This window comes from Fundulus heteroclitus, chromosome 23 (genome assembly GCF_011125445.2).
Source record: "Fundulus heteroclitus isolate FHET01 chromosome 23, MU-UCD_Fhet_4.1, whole genome shotgun sequence".
NCBI classification, from domain to species: domain Eukaryota; kingdom Metazoa; phylum Chordata; class Actinopteri; order Cyprinodontiformes; family Fundulidae; genus Fundulus; species Fundulus heteroclitus.
The window spans coordinates 19,467,378-19,479,242 of NC_046383.1; the positions used below are offsets into that span (position 1 = coordinate 19,467,378).

The 11,865-nt window shown below is 42.5% G+C and overlaps 1 protein-coding gene across 1 annotated transcript; it reads right to left on the reverse strand.

Annotated features, from left to right (window-relative positions):
* Positions 1-3,643: 3,643 nt before the first annotated feature.
* On the reverse strand, positions 3,644-11,469 carry LOC105932706 (nuclear factor 7, brain). The gene is made up of 6 exons (XM_012871958.3): positions 10,759-11,469; positions 10,148-10,243; positions 7,975-8,208; positions 7,786-7,808; positions 7,259-7,374; positions 3,644-5,469 (listed from the first exon to the last, which is right to left on the reverse strand). Exons 1-6 carry the CDS (start codon positions 11,278-11,280, stop codon positions 4,904-4,906), a joined length of 1,557 nt encoding a protein of 518 aa, XP_012727412.2. The 5' UTR covers positions 11,281-11,469; the 3' UTR covers positions 3,644-4,903.
* Between the last annotated feature and the right edge of the window lie 396 nt (positions 11,470-11,865).

The window sequence follows — 11,865 nt, forward strand, 5'->3', positions numbered from 1 at the left end:
CATTTAATGACGCCCTGTTTAACACTTCCTTACATGCCTGTGCAGATTCTCAGTTATCCAGGTCATCGCAGCAGCAAACAGGCTTAAATCGGAGGCAAGAGGAGTTTTGCTCACTTAACGTTTTGACACCTATGCAGGAGTCTTAGTCAATTCTGGTGGCTCTGAATTGACAAAGACTCCTGGATAGATGTTGAAACGTGTTCAGAAATAACTGAGCGAAAGTCCGTTTGCTTTCGATTTAAGCATGTTTGCTAACACTTCCTTACAATCTAAATGAGACTGTTCCTTTTGATGTATTTGAACTGGTGCTGAAGGTCAAAGCAACAAAGATCACGACCCTGGAAAGAAAAGCAGGTTTAGAAGATGGATGACTGGATAATTATCATAATTTGTGACTGATTTCTGAGTTTCTCATTGATTTTACTCCAGTGGACAGAGACAAACTCACACTTTGGTGTCTGTGACGGTTAAACTCCAGAGCCAGAGACAGCCAAAACAGATAATCAATTATCTCCACAGTTAATCATTGCTGTTCTTTGACATGATGTTTTTAAAAATAGCAAATTATTTCTAAGATTAGACGACATTTTATCACTTTTGTTTTTGTGACTTAGGCTTTTTTCGACAATCACAAATTAACAATTAAACTCAATAAAGTTCTACAACTTCTCTCATTTAAGTGAATTGTTTTTTTTAAAACAAACAAAACAAAGCACATAAATAAGTTATACATAAAAACAATGAAGGCCTTTAGACAAAATGTATTTAAGTTCATTTCGGTGGAAGAAATAAAAATGTCCCATTTATATCCAGCCTGATAATTTGGGCCTGTGGGTTTCACTTCTTTCCGCTTTGGACTCCTAAAATAAAACTAGTGGAGACTCTGGTTTCTCCCAGTAGAAGCTTAGCTCCACGTATAGCAAAAATCAGCAGGATGGCAGCACCGATACACCCCCGGCAATTCAACTCAGAGCAGTTTATTTATATAGAGCCAATTCACAACACATGTCATCACAAGGCACTAATCATACAGACAGATTGAGTTAAAAAGTTTTCTGTCTACGGAAACGCAGCAGATTGCATCGAGTCATTGATGTGCAGCGTTCACTCCTCCAGGATGAGCACACACAGAAAAAAAAGCACAGAAGCACTGATCCAGGGGTACCTTCTAAGTGAAAGGAAAGTAAAAGAGTAATGGCAGTAATAGCTCCATTAGTGGCTACATTTAGGAGATCTTTCTACTTCTTGTATTTTCATTCATTTCTGGGCTCTGATTGCAGGGTAGCATCTGTTAGGCTGTCTCCATGTACCACCGCTCCATATACGTGGGTTCAACATCCACTTGGTGCCACATCTTCTGCTTTTGGGAGCTTCTCGGGGGCTAGCCTGGCCAGCCAGACTCAGTTTTGCTTTCGCTTTGCTCTACAGCAAAATTCAGCCGTATCGAAGAGAGGCAAAAGTTAGTCTGGCTGGCCAGGCTATTCGAGGGTCGCTTTCCTGTAACGTTTGGATGTGTCTTTGCTTCCATACACCTGAATAAGAGAACTAAAAAGGACTTTGACATGCTGCAGGCTTGGATGCAGAGGAGGTAACTCAGTTATCTCCTTATCATCTTTTTTTTGTTTTTGTATGTTCAGAATCTTGTGTAAATTCCATTAAACAAACAAAAAAAAAAGCATAAAACCACAAGAAATGATCTATCAGAACATCCGTCCAACCATTTTCCAAACCTGGTTAACACTGCTCAGCTTCTTGGCACAACTGAGTCCCCGTTCCCGCACTTGTCAGGGTAGAAAACCTGCAACATTAAGCAACTACTCACACCTTAAATAATTACATTTCAACGCCTCACATGACAGGGAGCAGCTGGGGTCAAGCATGCCTCTGGAGTTTGAAAATCCTCCAGGTTTCATTGACGTTCGGTTAATATAGAGGGTTTTAAAGCAGCACCCAGGAGTTTAACGGTGTCAGACCAATTCTCATTATTTATTTCTTTGTCACAGTAGTCCCTGATTATTGAATTTCTCTGTTGGCACAAAGGCACTCATTAACCTTGCTTAAGTAGACAGTGACAAAGCAACGCTTTGGTGTCTGTGACAGGTGAACACCAAGCTCCGACACAGCCAGGACAGCTAATCAAATGATTAACCCGCCGTCCAGCTTCCCTCAAACTGCACGTCCTTGTGTCTTCTCAGGTGTTTAGCCCCACGATATAAATACCTGCCTGTTTGTTGCCCTCATAATGTTAACCTTTTTATTTTTTTGGAAATCATGTGTCCTTTATTTGTTCTGGGAGGCTATTCTTACCCGATTTTTGTGAGAACCTTCATCCAAACGGTCAAGAGGACTCATCTTGTTTCTCTTCAATAAAAGCCGTGGTTGTGAATTTAATCTGATTTCTGAACAATCCATAGTAGGTTTTTTTTTCATGACTATGATCAAATATTAGTTTGAAAGCTTCAAGCTTTAAAGCAGGGGTCACCAACATGTGGTGCTAACGAGAACGTTCTAAAAAAAGAAAAGCACAGTCCACCAGTGAGCTGCATCTGAAACTTTATTTTATGCCGTTACTCTTCCTGTTTATTCATACTTGCATTTATATAGATTTAAAAATTACAATATCCATAATAAAGTAGGAAAATGTGTTTATTTTACAAAAAGTTAAGGTGAACTCTGACTCTTGTAATTCAAAGGCCAATACTGGTAGCCCTTTGTATAACATAACACCAATAAAGTAGCTCTCAGTTTCAAAAAGGTTAGTGACCCCTGCTTAAAAGTATACCCCATTCTTAAGGGAAAAAAAACAAACTTAACTTTTTATCCTAGCATTTGAGACCGAGTTGTTGATTTTGGTTGATTTTTAACGCCATTTTACATGTTTGTGTATTGAGATGTTTCCTTTTTAACTGTACAAGTCGTTTCTGTGTTGGCCTGTTTGAAGTGTTTTGTTAATAAAGTTTGATTGGGATTAAAGAGTAATATATCCTGACACTTTCCCTTTTTGCATCTTCCTTATCAAGCAACAAGTAGACCAAAATGTTTCCATTTGTTGTGGATCTGGGCGTACCCACTGGTGGAAAGAGGTTTGCCCCAATTCTCTACATCTCCATTATCAGTGGGTTTCCTCTTGTGAAGTGGGAGCTGCATGCCCTTCCTGCTGGATGAAGGTCCAGACTAAAACTTTCTGAGCCCAAAACTTAAATCGTCTTTGTCATCATTTGTGCAGAGATGATTTAGGTTTTCAGGGTCATTTTTGACACAAAGATGAACTCTGTTAGGATGTAATCCACATATATTGTGTATTTTCTTCAAATATGACTTAAGTTAGAAATGATTGTTAGTAATAGACTGGATTATATAAAAATCTGATCTAAAACAGCAAAAGAAGCAAAACTGTGAAACTAACAGCACCGTTACTGGACAGTGATAATGCCGATAAGTTTATTGTATTATGATGAAAATTAGTAAAAATGCACTTTTTTATTATGTACATAAATTCAGCTTTACTTGTTTTTTATTTAATATTGTCATTATAAATTTACTAATTTTTTTAAGGTCAATGAAGCTCAAACAAACAAATAAAAACTGCTGCACATGGAGTTCATCTTGGCCGCCCTCTAGTGGAAGAAGTCGTAACAACAAGCTCAGAGGGAAATTTAATAGAATAATTACAACCTCACTTATGAACACAGAGGTCTTTTTTGATCATGATGTAGAGGCTCCAAATAAAAACAAAAAGTACAATTAAAATATTGTAATAAGTAGAGAAGTGTGCATCACAATTAAAGCTGTAAAAAAACAAAAAATCTGTCCCTCAGGTCATGCCCACTTCCTAATGAACAAAAACTTTAGACGCTCAATTGACAAGGTTTTATAAACAAAATATTCATAAACATTTATTATTCAGCTGTTAAAAATCCAGAGTGAAATTTGGTGAAATAAGATTTTAATTAAATATTTTTTAAGAATTTATCAAAAAATTATTTAGTTTCAGGCTTGAAACACAATTTCAATATTTGTTATATGTGCAAAATCTGAATGGATAAAATTGATCCACACATTTCCTAGTCATTAAATGATTAAAATAAATGACTCAAAGCGGGTTTTTATTTGTTTTAAAGCTTTTTTTCCAGCTGTGATGACCCAGTTATGAAGGACTGACTTAAAAATAAGTCAGTCAATCCTGTTAGGGGGATTTAGTTCAATTGATAAATTGTGTCAGCTGTGTGTTTCATTGATTTGCGTGTGCAGGTGAAGTTTATAATCCACAGTGTTCTGGGAGGCCTGCGTGTTTTTCCACGTGAGGCGGAATCCGTGTGGGATCCCAAACAGGAAAAGTGAGCATCACAGACACCAGCTTTTGTAACAACAAAGCCAGAAACAGTATTAACTTGTCTGTAGGTTTGTTACAAAACACTTTGTGGAAAAGAAAGCACAGACAGGCAGGCTAAAACAACTTAAAGGGCCATATCCTGAATAGGATATGGCCATTGTGTACGTTGCATGCGATATGTCAAAATATCTGTAGGTTCACATTCACGGTTGCTAACATTTGCATTTTCCAGACCAATGCTACGCTAAATTAGCCAAACAACAATGAATCTGCGGGGTAAATGAATAGCACCAACCAGATTTGAGCTAAACGGATCATATTTGTCAGGAAAACGCCCCAGTGACTGAATTTTGATCTTTAAAAACAGAGTTTGTCAGATTCTAAAGTGCCTTTCATGATGTTCGTCTCTGGTCATTCAGGAGTTAAATTCCTCGTCAGAAATTTCAGCGTCACACAGACAGGAGCTCTTTGTCAGGCAGACATGTGAAGTGTCATGAGACGCTGCCACGGCAGTCCGTAGCTGGAATCTCCTGCTGCTCTTTAATGAAAGCAAAAACAAAAAGGGGGCGCCTATCCCCAGTGTGGCGTTATGATGGTGAGTGGCTCTCGGTTCTGTCCACCCATGATTGGCCACGGATTAAAGTAAGGGAACACCGGCTCTTTAAAGTTTGCGTTGTAGAAGGTGAAGAGGTGGTTCATCGCTCCGGCGTCATAAAAAGACACTTCGCCACGTCCGTAGTCCAGATAGACTCCCACCCTCTTGGGGGGATCGGGGGGATATATCAAGGTGTCGTCGGCGTCGGTGCACGCTTCGTATTCGCTGGTGCCGTCGCCTTTGTACCTCCGCACCAGGGTCCAGAAGCCGTCGTCGGGGCAGAGGCTGATCTCCTCCTTCCTGTTGACAGAGGCTCTGGCGACACCCAGACCCCACGCTTTCTTGCAGCCCACCTCAACCTCCCAGTAATGTCTGCCTGAGGAGTACGCTTCAGAGCCAAGCACGATGTTGTAGCGGGTGAAGCGCTCGGGATTGTTGGGAAGGTTGGGTTGGATCCTTCCCACCTGGACGCTGGTGTGACAGGCGGACACCCACAGGCAGGGGTAGGCCGTGTCCGGGTCAAGGGTCACCGCTGAGACGGCTGGGAGGACACAGATGAGGTTAGAGAGAGAGCAACGTCAACACAAAACTTGTTGCAGAAGGAAACCCAGATCTTTTGAATTAACTGCTTTAACAGACTGGAGGTTTTGTTAAACTAGGTCATGTATTTTAAAATTGTGTAAATTATCTACAACTGTTTGTACTGATTTCAATTACGTTTTTTTCCCCCTCTTAGGATGTCGTGGCCAAAGAAGGGTGAGCCTTATAGCATTTGGTTGTGTTATTATAAATGGTTGAAAGTAGTGTTGCGCCGATGCCATTTTTTGGCCCCGATACCGATACCCGATACCTGGCTGTGCAGTATCGGCCGATACCGATACCATGCCGATACCATTACTTTGAAATTTATGTGTGTGTGTGTGTATATATGAAGAACTGCATACTACTTGGATGTAAAATAATTGCCATCATGACTTTGTCAAGCTGCTACCTTATTAAAGCAGGAAAAAGACTAATACAAAGTGAATCCAGTAGAACTAGTGAGTGTCAGGAGAGAGAAGGCTGCGTTCAAATGACATACTAACATCAAAATGGTATCATGCCCTATTTGTTGGTACTTGCCGATACCGATACCACCATTTTAGCGCGGTATCGGCGCGATACTGGTATCGGTATCGGTGCAACTCTAGTTGAAAGCAGCCGTTATGACGAGGTTATACACGGCATCCCTCTGGTAAAAGCAGCCAGGTATGTTTGTATTTCATTGTGCGTGATTGTTTTATGTGAATGTGTGCTTTGTATATTTCTTTTTAGTTTATTTCTTTCTTTATTTTTAAGTTTTAATGGTGCTCAGATGATCCAGTGATGTCTATGGGTGCAACAACAATAAGGAAACTGAAATCACCTGTCGAGGCTAAACTTTGTTCCAGAGCTGAGGGGCTGCCACAACCGCCAAGGACTCGGTTATTTCACACGAGTCCACTTGCAGCTGTACCATGAAATGAGCTGGAGGAAGAGCTCCAACAGCACGCATCAGAATAAATCTTAAAACATAATTAAATCCCTGCATCGCAAGTATTTCACAATTTTGAAGCTGAGGTAAAAAGAAACCTGGGTTTAATTTTTTTTTTAGACCCAGATGCAGGCCACAAGCCGAAACATGTTGGTTGGCAAATAAAGTACTTTCCCAGGACTTCAAGCGTTGCCGAAGAATTTCTGCTCACCAGATCTTTGACCCTCTGTGTGCACCTGGGAAGTGGGTGAAGCTGTGCCAGGAACATTTGGAGCTCTTTTAATTTTCTTACAAAAAGGAAAATATGTAAAAAGTGGCCTACATTTGTTTTTTAACCCCACGGAGCCAAAACTTTGAAGAACTGCTTTAGCTCTGAAATGTTTTTGTTTGTATTTTTTTATTGGGGGGGGGGGGGGGGTTCCGCTACCAGCTGCCCACAATGGAAACTGAAAATTTTCACCAGACTTCTCTATGAAAATAATTGAAGCTCAGTCAGAGTGGATGCAGAGTTTCTGTAAACTTCCGTTTTCAAGCCCTGCCACAGACTGACTGTGACTGGGTCACTCTGGTAAAGTGTTATAGTCATGATATAGAGCACCATGGGCAGAATTCATATCGACAACACACCTTTCCACTTTTTTAAAGTAAAAATAAATAAATAAAATAAACATTGTTTCCTTTTTCGTTAACTTTACAACTATGTAAACCCTTTGGTCTATCACTTAAAGCATAATAAAACACATGAAAATGCGTGGTATAGATCCAACATGCTGTCTATGTTAAGGCTTGAGGAGCACTTAGAAACCAGAGTTCATACCCGGCTGGAAGATTGAGCTCATTTTCCTCCAGGTCCTGTACTGCAGGGGTCCCACATACTCTCCTGACTTCAGGTCCACACTGACCTCTGGGGGGCGCTCAAACAAACTCTCGGCCCTAGAGGGGGAAAGGCATTAGTGACAGAGGGTTAGGATAGTTAAGAGTGCATACATGTGGTATTCTGCACACCAGCCCCTGATGTAAAATAGTTAAAGGCATGGACAAATTTGAAACCTTAATGATTTAAGTTTATCTTAGACTCAACAAATTTCTGTAAAGAAACGTAGGTTCTTTTGTCTGCTGGTGGCAACTCATCTGGGACAGTGATGAGTCACAAGACCACAGCTATGCCCCGGCATCCTGTCACAGCTCAGCTCACAAGTGATTACCAAACATTACGCCATCGCCTTGTGACGTTCATCGGTCACATGGCGATAAAGAAGATATGACTCTAAAGTCAGTTAAAAAAAATAAATAAAAAAATCTGTGAAGTTGAAATGACACGATTAGGATTGGAGAACTACTCACCCTCCGATGAAATCTTTGATTCCCTGAAACAGAAACGAACCAGCCGTTACAAAACGCTCAGTCCATGTGGAAACATGAAGACAGATACTATCTGTGACACTGAAATAAAGCAAGCTTGTGTATATAATTCGTAATTAATCAGTATCTGTCTTATTTTTCCTTCTTCTCTTCTGTCCTGCATTGACTCACCTTGAGCTGCTCAGGGTTTTCCTCCTCTCTCAGTTTGAGGCGCAGTCTTTCCGCCGTGCTTTCCAGCTGGCTGATTTGCTCTGTGGCCTGGGTGAGCGCCTCCTCCAGCTGATTGAGCTTCTCTTCTTTCTCCTTCTGCAGCTTCTCCTTGATGCTCTCCTCCTCCTCAAGCAGGAACTCCCTCAGACGGCCAAACTCGGCGGTAACCAGCTCCTCCAGGTCTCCTGCGCGCCCCTGAATCATAAATGGTGATATTATTTTTTTGGTCCCCATCGCCCAGCCCTAGTAAGGCGTTTCTTCTTACAGCCAGCAACACATTATTCGTCATTGCATGTTGATTTGGTGTGCCTTTATGAACAATTGGTAAACATGCAAACTGCAAAGCTGTATTTCCTCATTTTCTCCAGCAGAGAATAATTGGGTTGACAGTAGCAGAGGTTCAGTGTTGTCCTTTTGTCGGTTTCTGCCAAAACCTTAAACATCACCTACAAGAATACAGTGAAATGTTTTTAAATGTTTTCAGTTTTTACGGCTCTTGGTCTAAATCTGACCTGAACCCCTCTTCACCCAAACTACCGGACTGTAAGTATTGATTCATGCAGCAAAAAGTTAACAACACGCAAGCTTTGGACAAGATCAACAGACACACACGACTAGAAACAAACTACTGCTTCCACAAACTTAGTAGTACTTTTGCAACGTTATGAAACAATTAGCGATCCAGAATATAAATAGGAAATCAGTTTGTTTTCGGCTTAGTTACCTAAATAAATCGTTGGCAAAAAAAATAAAAAAGTTGCCATGTGGTCAAAAAGCCCAAGTCAAGATGTCAAATAGAGCAAACAGACCAACTGTAAGCATCAAATTCTGCTCGCTCACTCGTTTGACTAATGGTTGCTTGTTGTTTGCAACACACAGATGAAGCAAGAAGAGCCGACTGTTATACGTGACTCTTATTCTTACAGTTTAAATTTTTATTGCTACAGATTGGACTTTCGGGTTTGAGTTTGACCCAATCAACTATAATGCTCAGAAACAAATGACTTGCCACCCCAATGCAATCTTATCGTTGACTTCATTCCTAAGGTGTTAAAATTGTAATTTGTAATATCATCTGGTGTCCCACGGGGTTCTTTACTGGCTTCAATTCTCTTTAGTATCGAGATCTATGATTTAACCTATTACAGTTATTTCTACTCATAGTAAAACCACAGAAGAGGCTGTAGGCAGGTCAACAGATGTTTTGGCAAAGGTTACATGGTGCTTAAGCAGATGTTTGTGGCTAACATATAAAAGAAAAAACTGAATGTTCTCTAAAAAGGTCAAAAAGTTTTCGTTGCCATCCTTCAAATACAAACATAATTTTTAAACAGCAAAATTTAATGTTATTAACAGAGAAGTTAATTTCTTTTGTCTAACATCTCTAACCTGTAGGACAGTCCAGCTCAGCTGCCACTAAACCTGCTGTACATGTACAGTATGACTAGAAATAACCAGTTGTGTCACTTATCCATTGACATCAAATTGCCAGTTAATGCTTTGGAAGAACCAGGCCTAACTTTATATTCTGTCACTTTCCAAAAAAAACAATCAAACAGAAACAGAAACACGCAGGAAGAGGAAGAAAAGACACCAGCTTCCGCTCCGTTTTGCTTATCCACATCCTGCGCTAGCGACAGAAACGAAGAAGTGAAAATTCTGTGAATGTGCGCATAAAGTGGGTCAAACAGACAGCGGAGCCAGGAAGGGGAAAACGGTTTGTAGTAGCCCACGTGTGAAGCTATCTGCTGCTGCAGGAACGACCCCACGCAGCAAAAACTCCAACGCAGTCATATCTCTACTCAACACGCACAAACTTCACTTAAAGGGCCGGCGTCTCCCTCGGCGTACTTGCACATTGTTAACATTTCTGCGTACGTCTGCGTGAATAGAGGGCGTGAGGAAGACAAACAGGACGCGCCGTATTTCAGGTGCCGCATTTAAGGCATCAATCTCCAGCAGTCGTCACGTAACCAACAAGGCCGAGTAACAACCTGTTGTGTCACCATTAGTCATCCCTCGGTCTCGTCGGTCAGATAGCTACAGGTGCAGGAATGCAGGCCAGCACCCTGGGGAAAATGTTTGACCAGGAACGTCTGGATGCAAGGTCAATAGATGAGAACAGCGTTAGTACCTTAACCAGGAGGATCTTTTCATTGGTCTGTTTCTGGAAGAGCGTGGCCTCCTCCGTCTGCAGCTTCACCCTCTCCAAAGCCACAACCAGCTTGTCCTGTTAGGACAGGAATAAAATGAACAGTTTGTTAGGAAGCCAGGAGGGCAAACTAGATCATTTACAGTTAATGTAATCAGCGCTTTTGCTCGGAGAGCAGCCAAATTGGAATCATAGAGTCATATGATGGCTGCCCAAAACATCAGCTGAGCACTCCAGTGCGCAGGAATGTGATTAAGCACCAGAAAAACAAGTAAAACACACAGAGAGGGAGGAGGAGAGCTAAAAAAACAAAAAAAGTTCACAGAGGTCTGTTGAATTTCAGCAAAAGATAGAGAAGCAGAAGGTTGTCTGGGCAAACAGGGAGTGTGCTTTCAAAACACAGGCGCCATGCCAGGCTGGCTGTTTGTACAGACCAACCAGTGAAGCACTTCCTGACTGCAAATCTCTATTTGCTCTGGCTTATCCAGTTGCCATGGTGGTTAGTTAAATCCCCATGGTGTAAGCTGTTCTAAAAGTTTATAAGACGTGGTTCAATGTGGGTATTCGGGTAGAAAAGGAGACATCAAGCTCACCCTGTAGTTTTCAAAGGCCTCCGTGATCGGAATCACGTTGTGCATCTTGTGGTCCCGGGACATCCCGCACACCAGGCAGATGGGCAGCTGGTCGTCCTCGCAGTACAGCTTCAGCTTCTCCTCATGCTCCTCACACATGTCCACAACCAGGTGAGGCCAGTGGCCGACGGAGGAGGTCACGCTGCTCATGCTGGAGCCGGGCTCCCGTTCCTCCGGCATCTCCAGGGGCCCCGCGGGGTCCCAGCCCGGAGTCCCCGCGGCGGCCGCGTCCATGGCGCGGGCTCTGCGCACACTGTCCACCACGTTGCACAGCAGCGAGTTGGGCCGCAGTTTGCGAGCGCACGACTTCCTACACTTTGGACAGCTGGAAAGCTCGTCGGCCTTCGCCTCCCAGCACTGGATGATACACACCTGGCAGAAGTGGTGTCCGCACTCGAGGATCACCGGATCGCGGAAGAGCTCCAGACACACCGGGCAGGTGAGCTCCGACTGCAGCTCTTCAAGCGCGTTGGACTCCGCCATTCTCCGCGGCGCTCATAATTATCCCGAAGAAGAAGAAGAAAAAAAAGCCCGATGCCAGCACTTACTGTGGGAAGTGAAGACTAGACTTCTTCCGTTCATGCCCCTGAGAAAGGGCGTGGCCTGAAGCTGATGGCAGAAGTGTTTTTTTTTTTTTTACGCAGGACGGAAGGCGTGCTGAAACGGGCCCAGCGCTGCTGCGCAATGGGCAGGATCAATCACGCACGAGTGGAGCCCACGGCGCTTTGAGAAGATTTCTAGGAACCCCCCCCCCCCCCCCCCCCCACACACACACACACACACACAATCACACTCATCGATGAATCATAGAGACAGAAAGAAGAGCAAAAGAAGTAACATTTCCAAAGAAATTGTTCCCGAGCCAAAACAGCGATGCAGAGCCAGCCCAAGGCACAAGTGAACTAAACCGGGGTCTCCATACTATGGCTCTCCCATAAACGATTTAATTTTTACACAGACCTACATTTTAAAATCATAGCGCTATTAAGTTTGATTTGACATGTCAGAATATCCTTTTACATTTTCATCAGCACAATGCGTGTATATTTCTTTAATGCGCTATCTGCA

Coding starts and splice junctions, on each gene's coding strand:
- LOC105932706 (XM_012871958.3), bottom strand. CDS start 11,280: ATGGCGGAGTCCAACGCGCTTGAAGAGCTGCAGTCGGAGCTCACCTGC. Junction 10,244..10,758: donor AGGCCTTTGAAAACTACAGG/GTGAGCTTGATG, acceptor CTGTCCTAACAG/GACAAGCTGGTTGTGGCTTT. Junction 7,375..7,785: donor ATCAAAGATTTCATCGGAGG/GTGAGTAGTTCT, acceptor TTCCCCCTCTAG/GGCCGAGAGTTTGTTTGAGC.